Genomic DNA, 12,582 nt, shown 5'->3' with positions numbered 1-12,582 from the left:
AAACTTTAACCTTGTGGACTTCAGAGCTGGAAAAATTGGTTAGATTAATTTGAGAATTTCTTTGAAATGGACATAGTAATTCAAGAACTGTACTTCTGTCTGAAAAATGTTAGCTATAATTGCTACAAGTAGTGCCTGAAATGAAATAATTTGAGATAAAGGAAGCATATTTTTGTGTTTTGAAATTTTTTAAAACTGCAGTGAGCTGTCAAATGCATGAAGTAACCCATTATTTTCTTTGTATGGTTCATTAGTATTGTCTGTTATTAGAGGAAGTTGGGCCTTTCTCTTGGAAGTAAGGGAGAAAACATCATCTTTTTGTGATTAAGAACATGCGATTAGACAGTGGGGACTCAGGAGCTGCTTTAGTATCTAAAGCTGCTCTTAAATCATTTTTAAAACATTGACTCAGTTTCATTTTGATGGCACCCGTGTAAGTAATGATAATCATAGTCAAGTGAGCATTTTATAGGAATAGATGATTGGTTGGCAAGAACTGGTTACTAATTCTTCTAAAGACTTTCTGGTACAGGTTTGTCATCACTGTTACTCATCTGGGTTTCTGATAAGCCAAAATTGTTCTTAAAAGATTGTCAAGTTTATGCAGAACAGGACTTCAGTGGTCTCTGAGAAGAGATGTCATATGTTTGATTTTTCCTTTGTCTTCGGTGTTAGAAGGAAATTCTGATGGAAACTAATCATGTGCTATTCACAGTACAAATAATAAAAGCAGTGTACAATGCAAGAGAATCAGGAAATGAAAGCATTTATTCTGAGAAGTGAAACTGGAAATGACCAGTCTATTTCATTGTCCAAAGCAGAGTGAATTGCATGAGGCAAATAGATAGCAAGAGTAGTAAAATACAAGTTAGAGAATGCACTTCTAAAATATATTCATTTTTTAACCAGGCAAGCTTTTTTCAGTGCATGAATGCTGTTAATAACTGGGATGCTTCCAAGGGAACAGAGTTTTTATGGTATATAGATTCTGGAAACAGATTTAAAGGTTTATTAACTATTGGTGCCTAAAAAAATACCATTCTGACACAGGCCTTTTGTTGTGTGAGAAAAAGTGAATGAAAATAGAGGAAGTTAGCAGTACTACTTAGAAGACAGTAACAACATAAATGAACTGGCTGTTGGCCAGTTCCTGTAGTTGACTATTAAGTGAAACCTCCTTCATGTTAGTTGCAAAGGTGTATCAAGAGACCAGAGCTGGCCTTTCTGATCTCATGGGCCATTTTTTCCATGCATGTATTATGTTCAGTTTTGTTCCTTTTTCTCAAGCCAGTCCTATTTCTAGATAATCATGTGTTCCAATGGCTGAACTTAACTGAATTGCACAGATTTTAGTGCCGTAAATACCCAGTGTCCAAAAGCTGATCTTTTTTATTCCAGTTCTTTCAAAAAGTGTAATGGAAGTGGATAAGTGAATTCTCTCAGCTTTAAAACCAACCTCAGACCTTTAAAACTCATGGAGTCAGGCCTCCAAAATAATGAAAAAAAAAAAAAAAAAAAAAAAGTTGTGCATATGGGATTCTCCTGTGTCTGGCTAAATGTCTTTCTTTTTTTTTTCTTTTTTTTTTTTTTTAAGTAAGTGTGGAATTTGAAATTCTCATAGTCTTCTGAGTCCAGAAACTAGAATGTTAAAAAACCACCAAATATCATTAGACTCACAAATATTAGTAATGTTCAAAGGTCAGAAAAGGGACTGATTCCAGAGAAAATATCAGTTGCTCTGTGGCAAATGCATACTGAAAAGTAGTTGTTACATTCTTGTTCTGTGAATATACTTTCCTTTGTATTCATCAGATCTTTACTTTTTTTCTTCCATCTCCCCCCCCTTTTTATCCCTTCTGGAGTCTTATCATCTTCCAAAATTTTCCTTGGTCTTTTTTTTTTTTTTTTTTTTTTTTTTTTTAACTACTTTGATTAGTGCACTAAGACCTTAGATCACACACTGGGCAGGGTGATCTGAGTGCTCAGAAATACTGCATTTTCCTGTAGTGATTTTGCTGAGGGTTCATCCCAGCAAGCCCTGCACCCTGCTGTCTTCTAGTGGGGATATTAAAACCTACAAAACCCCGTTCGCTCCATCAGTTCAGGTGGAATTTAATCATGGCTTTAATATTAGTAGAAATATGAGTTTTGGTAACACTAACTGTGAGGGATCAAACGATGCTGAGTGACAGTGGCACTGACACGAAGGCAGCCTGAAGCGAGCATGTCCAATACTGAATGGTGTCCATATCACGAGGAATAAAATATTAAACTTTTCCCCCTGCTGGAGGATCCCCAAGGAGCGCTTGGCTTTGCAGCCCAGCTTTGCAGAGTTGCTGAGGGGCAGGCAGAGGCCGTACAGCACTGCGTATAGCACGGATGGACTCGCTGCTGCTGCACCGCTGAAGCACAACCTCTCCTTGGAGAGACATGGCAGTGCACAGGGCAGCTCTGACGCCTCGGGGAAGATGCGGGCTGAAGAGTTGCTGGCTGTGGCTTACAAGGACTGATATTTGATAGGGAGGGCAGCGTTCTTGGTAACCAAAATGATTCTGCCACAGCGTAGGTAGTGCTGGCCAGATGACTGGCACAGACTATCCTGTCTGCTGGGGCAAAACCAAGATAAATCTTGCTTTCTGATGATTAACTTAGTGTCATCACTAGCGATTTCCAAGAGGACATTGAGGGAAAGCAGATCTGAAAAGTGATTCACTAGGAGATATTTAATGAACTTCTGGTGTTCCTATATTGATTCTTTCTCCTTGTCCTGGCTGCTTGTCTCTTTGTGTCTTTTTCTGTTCTAAAATGGATGTTGAAAGAGTACTGAACAGTTGACTGCCCTAGGCCCACTCCTGGCAGCAGAAGTCCCTGCATGCCTCATGCCAGGTGGTTAGCCTGCCTGGCCCCCACCTCCTGGCCTCCCACCTCGGTGGGCAGCGTCGCTGCAGGAGTGTGTCAGCTTTCATTAGGATGGCCACTGATAATGCCCATCTCGAGTGCTGAATTCCAGGAGGAGAGTTGTAAAAATACTGTACTCTTCCGTGAATTTAGCCAGAATACCTACTGTGGAATTAAGAAGGGAAAAATTAAGATGACAGGAGGATGACAGAAAATACTCAACAATATTGATAACTCCAGGAATTTGTTGATGACTTCAACTGTCAGTCTTGCCTGTTGCCCTTTAAAATCATGCCCCACCAGCGTTAGCATTACTACTTCTCTTCGCAGCCAGCATCCTTCATTTGCTCGTTCTCGTTCTGTTACATCAACGAGCAAAGCAAGAAATCAGTCCTGGTGGGAACAAGAACCCAGTCTATAGCCAGGACAGTGTAAGCAAGTGAGTACCAACATAGACCACCGTGCTTGCTGAACCCTTTTCCTTCTTCCTGGGCAGCAGTTTGCAGGCCGTGGACATGTGCTGTGCTCTCCTACTGCCTGCGTGAGGAGTGCAGGGCTTGCCTCTCCGCAAGGTGTGCTGCCAGTGGGGACAGCATGTGCTGGCGGCTGCTGTTTGAAGTCTACCGTGGTAAAGGCAGAACGTCTTTAATAAGGGCAGCACAATCTGTGAAATCTGCAGGTAGGTCTAGCTGGGAGCTCCTGCTTCTGGTTACTGTTGACTCACTGTGTCACCCTGGGCAAGTTACTTCATCTCCAAATAAAGGAGGAAGGATAATAGCACTTACTTCTTTCACTGCGGTGAAGTGAAGATTACTTAAGATTGTACGGCAACACACTGTGAAGTTGAAGAAATAAAGGCTTTAAAGCGTTAAGTAGCAGAAATAATCATTATGACTATAACTCTAGGGAGGCAGAAGACAAGTTTGGTTCTCTCCGTAATTATTTCTCTCTTTTTCATACCTCTTCTCTTCGATGCTGTGCACTGTTCTGCCAGACGCTATAACCTTTCCTGCCCTTGGGAAATACAGCTTTTAAGGGAAAGAGCAATCTTGCTGTAATACTTGTCATTCTGTTATTCTGTTAGGGCGTACACAAAGGTTTTGCTTGTGTTCAGAGGGAAAATGTTATAGTCTTAAGAGCTGTGATGGTCTGTATAACCCAAGAACAAGGAGAGAGGAAGAAACCTGCCTGTGTTGTCTTCCTGGAGTATTTAAGTAACCCACTGCTTTAATCTGGTATAATATATTACTGCCACCTAGGGCCAAAATCAGAAACTACACCTGAAACACTTCATCTACACAAAAAACGCGGGGGGGGGGGTGTATAAAAAAAATAAAATAGAGAGAGTAATCAAGGGCAGAAGAGATATCTTCTCTGTGAAAGCAGATGGGAAGAAAAGGAAAAAATTAGTAGCTCCAGTGCATTTCATTAAATGAAAAACTAGCTTCTGCTTTGCAGGTAATATAATTTCAGGCAATTCTATTTGTCAGAAGCATAACACCGGAAAGAAATTTCCTTAAGAGTGTCAGTAAATAAGCATAGTAAACACAGAATATATGTACAGACCCAGGGAGGTTGGCAGCTGAGAATCAAGCCCATCACAAATCAGTTAGGGGTTTCCAAACCACCCAAGTATTGGAAGATACACTTGATCAGAAGATAGTAGTAGACCTTTTTGGAATTTGTATCATGTAGGTTGCTTTTGCTTCATTACAATTTGAGGATTTTTTTCTTACTGAGCATAAAATTTTATTTGTAATTTATCCTGAGTTAAAAACGTCAAAACCTGTCTTCCAGCGAATCTTTTTCTTCCTGACCCAAGTTAGCTGGATGGCTCTGCATGCCCCAGCAAGCTCAAACAGCCTTGAAAAGTCACCTTCCTAAACTACTTAATTCTTGAAGCTTTAAATCTTCGTAAAATACAAATAAAGCAAATTAGTTTAGGTTTATGTGGTCTCATAAGTTTTAAACCTTGACTTAAATAATCATTACCTTAAGATAATTAAGTAATCACACAACGTGATTTATCAAATGCTACTGTTATTTCAAAAACTAATCCCCAAAGTTTTATTTCCATAAATTATCCTCAAACCTAGGAACATCTAAAGGCAGCAAAAGACCTGCCTGGAACCCTAAGATTTTTCTTCCTTTTGTATTGTTTGTAGGGCTAGAGTTTACCATGAAGACTCATATCCTTTTTCATTCCAAAACCTAACAGTGTTAAAAATGAAGATCATTTATGGGACAAATGTGTATGCTCTCTCTTGCTTTTAATTACAAATATTAAAACTCAGGCCTGAACACCTTTGGTCTGTTTCAGACAGAGGAGATGATTGAAACGGGTAAGGTTAGCTATTGGGTGCATATAAGAAGCAGACAAATGATACATTGCCCACAAAAAAATGGGTGAATTGCATTTACTTGGGCTTATCCTTGGTTGTACATAACTGAGAACTGCTTGTAGAAATCCCTGGGCAGTTGGTTTGAGAGGACATCCAGGACTGCCTGCTCTGGATTTGTTAGCTGAAACACCTGCCGGCACTGGGCCGGGCAGCACGGCGCTGGGACTGAGAGCTTGTGCCAGGGCTGGGAGCTGCTCCGGCATCGTGCTGGGCTGTACTGCCTGGGCCTGGTGTTGGTCACAGGCTGGGAAGTGGCTCTGTAACAGTGGCGAGGGACCACAAGGCCACTGCTTCTGGGGTGCTAGACAGTCACCTCCCATATACTCCAGTATGGCCAGTCTGAGATATGTCTCTTGCGTTCTAGCTAAGTGGTCTTTGCGGATCTATCTTGCTCTGCTGCCTCAACTGTAAGAGCAGAGAAGTGATCTTTTCTTATTTTTAATACTGATTTAATTCCTAGTTTTATTACGACAAGAACATGCAAAGAGGCACTAACATACACTATATAGGGGTGAGATGTTTCTGGAGATACAGATTTCTTACAGCTCCTCAGTGACACCACACTTGGCGAGAGATTTCCTTCAGAGAGAATGATAAACTTGCCTCACCTCTGAAGGACACAGCTGTCATCGCCTGCCATAGGTGCAGAAGTAAAAAAGAAAGCTGAACCTCAGTCACATCTGCTCTGCTCAGGGCGATGTTCTTCCTGTAATCCATCGTACCCCTGTAGGCTGGCAGGCTGAGGCAGGAATTGAAAGACAGAGTGATATCAGCAGATTCAGAGTATATAAAAAAAAATCAAAATTGTAATTTCTTTCTTTAACAAAAACACCATATTTTAGAAATGTATTTTTAATAAATTACTTGGTGAGAGAAGCTTATTTGCTATGTTGAAAGAAATAAGTTTCCATTGTTCAGCTTCGTGTCCTAAGGATCTCGCAACTTGGACCTCAGCTGCTTCTCAAGCCTTTTGCCTCCTCATGTAGTTAACCTTGAGTGCAAGTGCCTTGGGCTCCTTATCTTGGCCCGGGTACCCCAGGACTCCAGTCACACTCTGTGAGTCCCTGCAGCACCTGCAGGGCCTCCAGGCAAGGTCTTTTCTTGTACTGGGATTCGGGTGTCAGCAGTCGAAGCTGAATAACTGATCTCTTCTAGCAGGAGGTTGTTTCTGTCGGACATGCATGGTACAAGGACTTGTTCTCAGGTATGCATGCCCAGGCTCATCATGCAGATCCAATGCCATCTCAGCATGGGGAGATGTTTCCCAGATACCTTGTTGTCTCTTTCAGCTTTTCTTACTCTTCTGCTTTAGGTGAGGTGGGTCTTCAGCTGGGAATCATTGTTTCTGCTTCCACATCACCAGCTCTCTTCCTTAAGAGAGTCTTGAGTAACAGCAGTGTTGTTGGTGGATAACCTTCCTTCTGAGGCTGGGTCATTTTTTTGACTTTCCTCTGTTTTGAGCCTGAACTGAGATGGAGTTGGTTGCATGAAATGTAAAGCTACACAGTATCATATTTTTCAAACCACCACCCAGAGAAATCTGCTGCTGGGCTACATATGGCCTGTAGCTTATGAGCTGTTGATTGGGCCCTTTAGCTTTGACTGATATGTTTTACTTAACAATTGCAACAGGCTGCGAGCCTGCTTGGTCAGCTACTGATAACTTGGTTGCTTTAATTGCAAATACGCCTTCAGATATTTCAAAATGAGGGTATCTGTATGATGGAGTCATGGAAAGAAAGGTGGATGCTAGTATAATTTGAGCCACTACAGTTAAATAATTATTACTTCTGCTGCAGACAAAACTTAGTATTGCCACAGCAGTATGTGAATTGCCTAAGACTTGTCATTCATATCAAGTTATTCCAAACAAGGATGTTTGCAAAAGGAAGGTGGAAATAATCACAGCTGACAGTCTCCTTCTGTATCTGCTTTCTAAGACTACAGAACAAAAGTAATTGGTCAGCTTTGTTATTCAAAGCATTTCCCTTGATAGCTGGATGTTGTGGGAGATTCCTCTTAGAGCAGCTTTCCTCTGTGGTGGACCCTCTTGAGAAAATCACAGAAGGCTTTTGGTCTTGCACTGTCATGATGATCATCTAGTTAGGTCTGTTTTTAATCTCTTAAATACACTGAGATGTGCTTCAGTGAGAAAAAGCAGGAGAGTAGAATTTGACATTAGTCTATACAGGATAGCACCTTTTGGGACAGTATGCATTTTCCTTCCTGTTCTTATGTCTGTAAAATCATAAAACTTGACTTAGTGCAAGAAACTGAAAACATTATATGGCTGTGACCATTTTCTTGGAGCTAAGATTGAATTTCTGTGCTTTATAGCTTTTCTGATGTGTTCCTTTTGGCTCTGAAGTTTTCAAGTAAAATAAAACCTTTGCGGTAGTTATTGCTACTCTAAAAAATTACTGAAAAGAAAAGATAAAAATACATCTTAAGCTGTTTTTCGTTATTGAGATGTTCTTATTCACCCTTTTACTCTGCCCTGAGTGTTGGTAAAGTGTCAGAACAGGCTTTCAAGCCACAAGAGAAAAAATACTTCAGCCTAAGAAGATAGTTGGTTGAGGGAAGTGGTTGAAGAGGGGAGCTGGTGGCTGAAACCTTAGTTGTTTAATTGCTGTTTATAGTGGGAATTGGGAAACTGAAAGTTTTGACCAGAGTATTCCTGGGTTCAGAAGAGTGTCATCTCGATGAGATTACAAACATTAGGTTTTGCTGTAATTGTTAGACTCATTTGTATAATTGGGGCAGCTCCATCAGACCTACTGACCTTTCTGATGTGACCTCGTCACATAAGGAGGTGACGGGTACCAGCTCAACACGGAAGTGCTGAAATGCTGTTGTCCTTGCATGTTGCCAAACACTTATAGCCGTGACTTGCTTGCAGTATTTTTATGGCCTGTGACACTGGGTGCTGTGGCTGGCATCGCAGCCCTTTCCGAGCAGATTCAGCTTGACTTGCTTGAATACAGAGCTGCTGTTTGCTCTGCATTCAGAGTGTTGACAAGGGCCGGTGGCGATGTGTTAATATCACCTTTATTTAGATTGAGGTAACCAATTGTTACAAGCTGACTGCTCTTAGTCTGCTTGTAGTACTGAGGCAGGTGATCATGTGATATATTAATTTTTCTCTTTTGTTGTTTTTTTCTACATTCCAGGAAGGGTGCTTGTGGCCTTCAGAAAGCTCGGTTTCACGCCAGGGTGCTTCAGAGGTACAGCTGGTTTTCTTGTTGATCTTCAGCAATGTGCTTTCCTGTTTACCATTATGTGTATTTGCTCCCTCTTGAAAACATACCTGCTGTTTAGTAAATAAAGTTTAACAGCATATATCAAGAGCCAGGATCATGTGAACGTCTGAGTCTGTCTTAATTCACATTTCATAAATGTCTCAGACTTTTTAATTAAGGCACCTACCTTATGTCTCTCCTCCATCAGCAACTCCCTATATCATAATAGATGTTCACAGGTGAGTGGTGGAGGTGCCTGTCTTTCATTCAGTGGCTCAGTAAATTTGAGTATTCAGCAGAATCCAGGTGACAGGTTACTCTTCTGCCTGTGGTTTTCCTCTTGCAAGTAACTTGTCCACTAGGTTAATTCTGCTAGGTTCTAATTCCTCCTTCTCTGTGGCCCTGGTTGTGCATAGAGTCATTTCTCCTCCAGATGAGTGCTGTAATTATTAGGGCTCGGCAAATAAGCATTCTCTTGCCCTTGCCCTGTGAGTATTTGCAATAGTAATGCAAAAAGAACAGCTTCAAAAGGTAGGAATGACTGACCCTCCACCCTGCAAAATGGTAGCATCTTGAAAGCAGGTGGTAGCAGGCTACTAAGAATCCTGAGGTATGGACTGAAACCCCCTTCAGCTAATGTAAAAATTGAAAGAATGTCTTACACCTTCTGATTAGGTCCTCTAGCTGCTAAGCTTACTGCAAAAAGGTGGGGTGTGTTACTGCTACTTTTGCTACCTCCTCCTAATCTGCTTCCTGCAATCCTCCATGCTCTAGGGTTTCAAACAAAGGAATGGTGTTCTCCTTGGTTTTAGTTGCCTAGAGAGGCTCTTATAGGGCAAATCTCAAGAGAGAGAGGGGACATAACTCCCAGGAGTATAAAGGTTAAGCAACAGCAGCTAGCCCTGGACATGGACAGGGTTTACAGCACATATCCTATCACCAGTGTTTCCTATCATCCTGCGAGTACAGCTCCCTGCTCCACGTGCTCATTTCTGGGTACTTTGTTCTGAGCTACCTCATTCTGCTTAATTGAACAGTGAATCTTCCTGGTGGCAGGGCCGGGGCTAAAGACCCTGCATGAACCTCAAAATGAGAACAGTAATTTGATAGATCTAGATTTGAGAATCTGGGATATTTGTATGTGCCTGGAATAGACTGAGTGAGGAGCAGAAGCTCCTCATAGTCTCCTGAACTCTTCCTCTGATAAATCCTGCCCTTCTTCAGGGCTTAAATGTACCAGAGGCATTTTTTCCCACACACAATATAGAAGCCTTTCAGATCCCCCCCCCCCCCCCCGGAGGCTGAGCTCTGACTAAGAACTAGTGGGGAGGACAGCTGATACGCTCTCATAGTGAAGGTGTGAAATATGCTTGACTTTTCTATAAATGTACTAAAATGACCATCTGAATTCTTTGGTAATGCTGGGTATTACATTAACTACAAGTAGGAGTGGGAGACTCAGACTGCAGCTGAAATTCAGTATTGGGACATTTTCATAAAACTAATTAATTTTAAAAACTAGAGAGAAAACTAGCCTGGAGTGTTTCGCTATGTACAGGAACAGAATATTTTCTCTCCATTCTGCATGTTTTAATAATGTGTGGGGTCTTCATCTTCCTTCTTGAGGATCTTCTCAAATGTCTTGTCCTTCCTTGGCCGTTCTCAGATATCTTGTCCTTCCTCCAACTCCTACCTTTTCTTTTCATGCCCATGTATGTGAGAGTCCACACACACAATATTTGCTGGATTTAATCTCTAAAATAGGTGACAGGAAGAACTGTTTTCCGTTTTGTCAGTTTGTCATCGGGAGCACCCTGAGTGCTTTGCTCAGATGCGGAGTCACGTGTTTCTTTCTTCCCATTTCAGATTATGTATGCTCCGAGGTCCAGGGACAGGTTTACCACCCCATCTTTTATGCAGCGGGACCGCTTCAGTCGCTTCCAGCCCACTTACCCTTACATGCAGCATGAGATTGACCTTCCTCCAACCATCTCCCTCTCTGATGGGGAAGAGCCGCCGCCGTACCAAGGCCCGTGCACGCTGCAGCTCCGGGACCCAGAACAGCAGATGGAGCTCAATCGGGAGTCCGTCAGGGCACCGCCCAACCGAACCATTTTTGATAGCGACTTGATAGACATTTCAATGTACAATGGGGGCCCCTGCCCACCAAGCAGCAATTCGGGCATAAGTGCAACCAACTATAGCAGTAATGGAAGGATGGAAGGACCACCTCCGACGTACAGCGAGGTCATGGGGCATTACCCGGGCTCCTCTTTTTTCCACCACCAGCACAGCAATGCGCCTCCTTCCTCACAGAGGGGGAGCAGACTTCAGTTTCAGCAGAACAATTCAGAGAGCACAATAGTCCCTAACAAAGGCCAAGACAGGAAAGCAGGAAACCTGGTCTAAGTTCCTCTCCCAGGTGCATTCGAACTGAAGACGAGAGATTCGAGCAGGGCGGCAGAGAAAATCCCCCACGCTCCGGTGCACAGTGTTGTTACGTTTCACGTGGTACAACTTAGTAAAACCAAACGTGCAAAACAGTTCTTTGTTTCTGATTCCTTTCAGGGGAATTGCATGATGCAAATCAGATAGAGAGAAATACAAACTTCCATTCAGTTTGTCTACGAGCAGTGTTTCAGGGGAGAGGGGGATATATATTATTTTTTTTTAATAAACTATTTCAATTATTTAATTCTAAAAGTAAACTTAGCACAGAAATGAGGCTTGTACAGCCTGTTTTATACTCACTGAATGGCAGAAAGAAGAAGAAGGTTTTACTAGATAAATGGGGGAAGAATTGGCCAGTTTGCTTTTCTTTTCTCCTAGGGTGTGGATTTTTTTAATATAAAACAAAATTCCTGTTTGTGTGCCAAGGTATAAAGTTGAGAACTTAGATGAATGCAAGGAATTAATTTGTGTTGTGATAAATGTGTTTTTAAAAGTTGCACTATCTTAATGTTTAAAAAAATATATATGAGGGAACTGTTTTATGTGAAGTTCTTCTATATGTTGTCTTTTCACCTGTGGAATAATGATTGAGCCCCAGAAGTAATCTGGAGGAGTTTACCCTCCCCCTCCCCCCCGAGGTTGCTAGAGAAAGGGGACAGGATTTAGCCTGACATCTCTTGACTTACACAAATCAAGAAAAACAAGGACATTTAACTTGTCTTTGCAATAATTTGCATTCAAATAACAGTGCATCAAAAAGTGTCTTGGATACTTCTGGCTGGCAGGAGACAAATATGAAATCCCAGCATTTTCCATCAATTAGGGTTTAGCTATTATGCGGTTTAGACTATTTGTTTCATAAAAGGCAAAATGAAATCCCAGATGTGCTAATTTATATTGATTCTAACTAAGTGCTGCCATTCTTTTCCTTTTCATAATGCAGTATTATCAGTACTTAAGGTTTTAGAAGTTTCTGTCCTCACTGTAGTCTGAAATGTATTTAGTCACATATCATGGCATTATGCAATAAATGGTTTAAAAATGCAAGGTGGGATTCTTTTCCCCTGCAATGCTGTTAAAATATTTGAGACTGTTGTGCTTTTCACTCCCCATTTCGTCTTTTAGATACTGCAGTTCAGCCCTGGAGATCTGTCGTGTTGAAGTGAATGGACTTTTGTAGTCATAACCCCCGTGCAGTTTCTGCAGCAGTACTGGGTGCGCCAGCGAAAGCAGTGCTGGCTTCTGCAGCCTCTCGGGAGGTGACTTGGGAGCATCAGTTAATCTCACAGCAAACCATTGGCATTTTGCTATGGGCCCTCCTCCGTGCACACCATCCCATTGATGCCAGCAGGACTATGCCCATGGTAAAGATTACTATGTATTAACTAAGTGGATGTAAGCCCTAGTTTTGTCACATTGGTCTTAAAAGTAGTTGGAAGATTTTACCTACCTGTAAAATGGCATGTAGGGTATTTATTTCTTCCTTGGCTAGTTTTGTGTGGAAGCAAGTGCAGCACTGGAAGACAGTTGAAAAATGGTGATAGTGGCATCACAAGCACATGAAAAAGCACAACTTGCACTTAAAATGCATT

The 12,582-nt window shown here is 41.7% G+C and overlaps 1 protein-coding gene across 7 annotated transcripts in view; it reads left to right on the top strand.

The window, feature by feature from the left end:
* Positions 1-12,071, top strand: part of LDLRAD4 (low density lipoprotein receptor class A domain containing 4) — a 285,075-nt gene extending 273,004 nt beyond the window's left edge. For 5 of the 7 annotated variants that reach the window (XM_062570081.1, XM_062570080.1, XM_062570086.1 and 2 more), the window contains 2 exons: positions 8,471-8,524; positions 10,406-12,071. In XM_062570081.1, the coding sequence (XP_062426065.1) occupies positions 8,471-8,524; positions 10,406-10,948 (597 nt within the window). In that variant the 3' untranslated portion in view covers positions 10,949-12,071. The remainder of the gene's footprint in view (positions 1-8,470; positions 8,525-10,405) is intronic. The other 2 variants (XM_062570082.1, XM_062570087.1) reach the window with 1 other exon arrangement.
* The last annotated feature ends 511 nt before the right edge of the window (positions 12,072-12,582 follow it).

This window comes from Rhea pennata, chromosome 2 (assembly GCF_028389875.1).
Source record: "Rhea pennata isolate bPtePen1 chromosome 2, bPtePen1.pri, whole genome shotgun sequence".
NCBI lineage: Eukaryota > Metazoa > Chordata > Aves > Rheiformes > Rheidae > Rhea > Rhea pennata.
The sequence above is the reverse complement of the archived record's forward strand: the minus strand, read 5'-3'. Positions and strand labels throughout refer to the sequence as shown.